General features: G+C 28.1%; 1 protein-coding gene across 1 annotated transcript in view; it reads right to left on the bottom strand.

Moving 5' to 3' along the window:
- Positions 1–4872, bottom strand: part of LOC105618176 (endoribonuclease Dcr-1) — a 13150-nt gene that overhangs the window by 7591 nt on the left and 687 nt on the right. Inside the window, exons 2-12 of the mRNA XM_012199717.1 lie at positions 4611–4726; positions 4240–4399; positions 3851–4146; positions 3415–3777; positions 3142–3296; positions 2800–3038; positions 2502–2685; positions 2058–2236; positions 1089–1240; positions 809–950; positions 62–290 (exon numbers count right to left, since the gene is read on the bottom strand). Coding sequence (XP_012055107.1) covers positions 62–290; positions 809–950; positions 1089–1240; positions 2058–2236; positions 2502–2685; positions 2800–3038; positions 3142–3296; positions 3415–3777; positions 3851–4146; positions 4240–4399; positions 4611–4726 — 2215 coding nt within the window. The remainder of the gene's footprint in view (positions 1–61; positions 291–808; positions 951–1088; positions 1241–2057; positions 2237–2501; positions 2686–2799; positions 3039–3141; positions 3297–3414; positions 3778–3850; positions 4147–4239; positions 4400–4610; positions 4727–4872) is intronic.

The raw sequence follows: 4872 nt of genomic DNA on the forward strand, positions 1-4872 counted from the left end.
TGTTCAACTAACTATTGTTCAACTGTATAAGAATACATTTTAAAGAAAAAATAGATAGACCTTTTATAATAATATTGTCTCCGTTTTGTCGTCCCTGGTCTAGCTTCTGAAAAATCAGCTCTGCTTTCATCTGGCAAAGCAGGTACCTCTGCATCTTCAGGTTTGGCTTTAAAATTTTCCTTTCCAATAGGTAACAAATTATCATCTATCTCGTTTTCTCGATGTAGATCGATGCACATTTGCAAAGCAGCCATACGTCTAGCCATCGCTCTATTCGGCATTGGATATGACTAAGGCACAATAAGAAAAAAGCCATGATATATTATAAATTACAATACGAACAATTACATATAGAAGCATTTCCCGAAACTATTGGATGATTTTTTTTGCCATGTATGTTTCTCGATCACAAAGCAAAATTTTTTTTTTTCAATAAAAAATATCGCAAGACATTATCCAAAAACATAAATAGAGATTAAAATGAAGGAACTTTTACCAGACTAAGTTTAGTAAAAAAAAATATACAATACAATCTATATATATACTTTACTTAAATTACCAAATCATGTTTTAATACAATTTTAATTCAAAATTACAAAAATTATAATATTAGTTATTAATAAAAATTATAATATTAGTTAAACACTACACGACATTAAAAATTAAAGCAATATGATTTATTGCTTGATATTTCCACTAAATAAAAATCATTTCTGAGACAATCAAATAAACTATGGTTAAAAAATATCTAATGCTATAATATTTCTTATTTCTTATTATATTTATACATATATGTGTAAATATTTACCGTAATTACATATTTCAACGGTGAATTTATGGGAAGTCGTAGAAAACAGATATACATCACTATATCATGAATATTCACTGTTTTAATACGCCACTCTGGTGTTAATCTCGTAAAAGTATCGCTAGGTAATTTTGCACAATACCTGCATGATTTAAAACACGTACTTATTACCAATTAAACTTTTTGAATAATGCGATGATACTGTACTCGTACAACTTTTCACTATAAGTATATTAATAATATGAAACATTACATTACCTATTAACTAATTAAACGTTACCTATTAACTAGCGAAATGGCAGAATTAAAAGTTACTTTAGGAGCATCATCACCATCAAGTGGTTTGTAATGTGGTATCATTGCAGCGTACATATCTGCTTCATTCTCTTCGTCTTCAGTCAGCTCTTTATTAGAACATTTTAATAATAAAGTCTACAAAATAGATTGATGCTCTTCCATTACAATTTTCGACTGAGGTTGGCGCAGATAATGAACCACATTAAAGGTTGATAATAAAACTGGTACGCACTAAATTTGATGAATAAATCAAATAAAACGTATGCAATACTACAATTTGGAAAGATAAGTCCGAATACGAATTAAAATTCCCCTTTTTTCTCACTTCAGCCATACTATGAATTGCGATAGCAGATGCAAGAAATCCTGCATTACACACCAAAATAAATTTTTCTTTTCTTTTTCGCATGCCATCACGGATAATGTCAGTGAATAATATATATTCATAACATTGAAACTCTCTTTGTAGATTAAAAAATAATTTTAAACTGTCTATTGTCAAACATATTGATTGTTATGAGATATGTATGTATGTTCATTCAAAGAAAGAACAAAGTTTAGGGATCTATTCTGTAACTTTTAACGATTGTAACTGTAACATTACAGTCGTTAAGAGTTACAGAATAAGTCCCTTAGAAATGTAAAATACAATGTAGTTTAATTATACTATTAATTATAGTTGATATTATTATGTAAATATCTCAATGCAAGATAATAAGAAAAAAGGGAATATTTTATCAATCTGTGCTATTAAATGCAAATGAATATAAAAAACAAGCAAATTTTACTTCCATACATATTATAACAAGAAAAAATTTATATATTTCCTTGCTATGGTCTTAAAATGTCTTATTCGATGTAATTGCGTCGAGAGATAATAAGAACCTTACAAAACACTGAAATTTTATTGAAATTTTATAAGGAAATTATAAATGAATTTTATAAGTTATACCTTTTCTATATATTGATATTGAGCCAACTGCCATATAAATTCTTTAGATGCTTCTTGTGGCACCAATAATACATGCAAGGCATCCATGGCTCTTGCTCTACTTTTGCATTGTATATATGACTGATAATTCTTCGGAAAGTCATACCTCATTACAAAATTGCATTTTGGAATATCAATGCCTTTAGAACATGTAAGAAAATGATCATCTCTCTATCAAATCACGGTAGATGGTTCTTTAAAAAAGTGTATAGAGTGCAAATACAAAAAAAAGGAGATTATAAAATGTATCATAAAAATATACAAATAAAAAACGTTAATTAAAAATACAAAATCAAACATACATTCATAGAAACTTCTTTTTTTTGTTCTTAGATCCTGAATCTATAAATCTTTGAAGTAAAACCCAATTAAAAAAAAAAATATGATAAAAAAATATTTACAAACCTTCTTCCAAGATTGAAGTTGCAATCAATAAGTTGCACTCATGAATTCTAAACCGTTTTAAGACTTCTTCCTGCTTCCTATGTCCCATTTCTAGATCTCTCGAATAACCAACGTCATCAGTATTTCTTTCAATTGTATAAAGAGGTGATAAAAAGTGCAAATCTTCGTCATGTTTACATATTTCCTATAAGGAAATTAATATTAAAGGAAATTAATATTAAAAAATTGTTGATAATTTGTAATAAAAAAAATTCCGTTGATAATTTGAGATTTGTAATACTGAGATTTATATACATACGCTTAATAGATAAAATAAAATTTTAGCTGTAAATCCCTTATCCACAAAAATCACTCCACAAAGCAGATCGGGATCTGTACCACTGCAGGAGTAACGTTGCAATTTGAACGTTTTTTTGTAATTGTCATCGTTAGATCTCCAATTACCTCCTAACTTTTTCAACTGCATAGGTTTTTCCTGAGTTCTCGAGAAAGAAATATTTTTGTCACTTTTTGTGATACAATTTTTTGAATTAATATCTGAGAAAAATGTAATGTATTTTTATAAATATACATTAAAAGTACACAAATATATTATTGTATGCTCTTCACGTATATCTTATAAATTGGAAAAGATTCTTACCAGCACTTGCCTTTTTCTCTGGAGTGGTAATCTCTTTAGTATAAAAAGGAGTGTAAATTTTTAAGATTTGCAATAATCGATGAACTTTTGGAGTACTATATTGATATATCCTTTCTTTCTCAGACAAATGTTGAAATTCATTATCACAAAGGGCACTGTAAAAAGATCATAATTTTCGTGTATGTGTACACATACGCACAAAATTATACAATATCTTAAACTCCCTAACTGCATTTAGCACATAGATGTCAATATCGTTATTACAATACTTACCGAATTTTTATAAAAACAGATGTTATCATATTTAATAAAAGATAATGTCTCTCGTAAGGAGTTTTGATCTTCAACTTTTCCGTTAAAAATAACAATGTTAAAGCAGCACGATCGGCACACCATGGTCCAAGAGTTTCTAATATATGCAAAAAATCTTGCATCATCTCAAAGGGCTTTTGTATGGGATCAGGAATTTTTTGAATATCCTCATAAAATTCTTCAGTATAAATTTCCATTGGATCATACCGATGATCACATAAAAATTCAATTGCATGTGACACACAACTTTTAAGCGTATTATACAAGTCTTTCTTTTCTCCTTTATCATACTCCACAACATATTCTCTTGGTTTTGGGCTATAACTGCATATACAAATAATTCTTACATTATTAGTTTGTCAGCAAAAGGACATTATCAGAAAGTTATTAAACTTACCGTATTATTGAAAGAATATCATTAGCGGTTTCTACTTCACACTGGAAAGCAGCCTCTACTTTTTCTATCTCTAAGCCTAATCTTCCAGGTTCTTGTGTCAAATTAAACACTGGTACCGCTAACCCAATTATTCTAGGAACATTGTTGCACAATAGAAAAGTTTGCAGGATAAACTTTAAATTGCTATCTTCAATAGACTTATGGCACTCATCTACTATGACTAGATTTATGTGACATGGTAAAAGTTTGCTTTCTGATATTAATTGTGCATAGACTTTTGATGTTCCGACTAATACCTACAAATGTGTGTAAAATTAAATGTATAATAAAAAAATACTTGTAATAAATTTTTTTTAACAACAAATACACAGTAAATAATTTTTTCTTACGTGGGAACTTTCAAAACTTTTGTCAAATCCCTCAAGTATACCAGGATCACATGCTAATACTTTCAGATCTGTTAATTGCTTTATATAAGTTCCTATTATTGTACATTTGTCTTTGTCATTTAATATATATATCGCTCGTTTTCCACCATTACTTACTAATCTATGCAAGGAAAAAAATAGATTCAAATATATTTAATAAATATTGTAATTAATATTTGATTTGAGTATTTATAACTAAATATGTATTAAATTTAATAAACATACTTGAGATACTTTATATAAAGCTATGGGCTTATTCATATTTAATGTTTTTGTTACTATTCTTGGAAAATAACTCAATAGAGTTTGTTGAAATGGAAACATTTCATTACCTTCTATTGTTAGTAGCAAACTCTTGAATCAATTTTATAGAAAGAAAGGTTTGCTCGGAATTTTTTCCCAAACAAACAATTATATTTTTTTCTTTTGCTGCATAAAGAAGTTCTACCTACAAATAAATGTTACAATGTATGACGTATGTGTATATAAAATATACATATGCAAATGTTGCAACACACACAACACACACACACACACACACACACACACACACACACACACACATATATATATATATATATGTATATATATAGT

The sequence above is a fragment of the Atta cephalotes genome (genome assembly GCF_000143395.1).
Source record: "Atta cephalotes unplaced genomic scaffold scaffold00016, whole genome shotgun sequence".
NCBI lineage: Eukaryota > Metazoa > Arthropoda > Insecta > Hymenoptera > Formicidae > Atta > Atta cephalotes.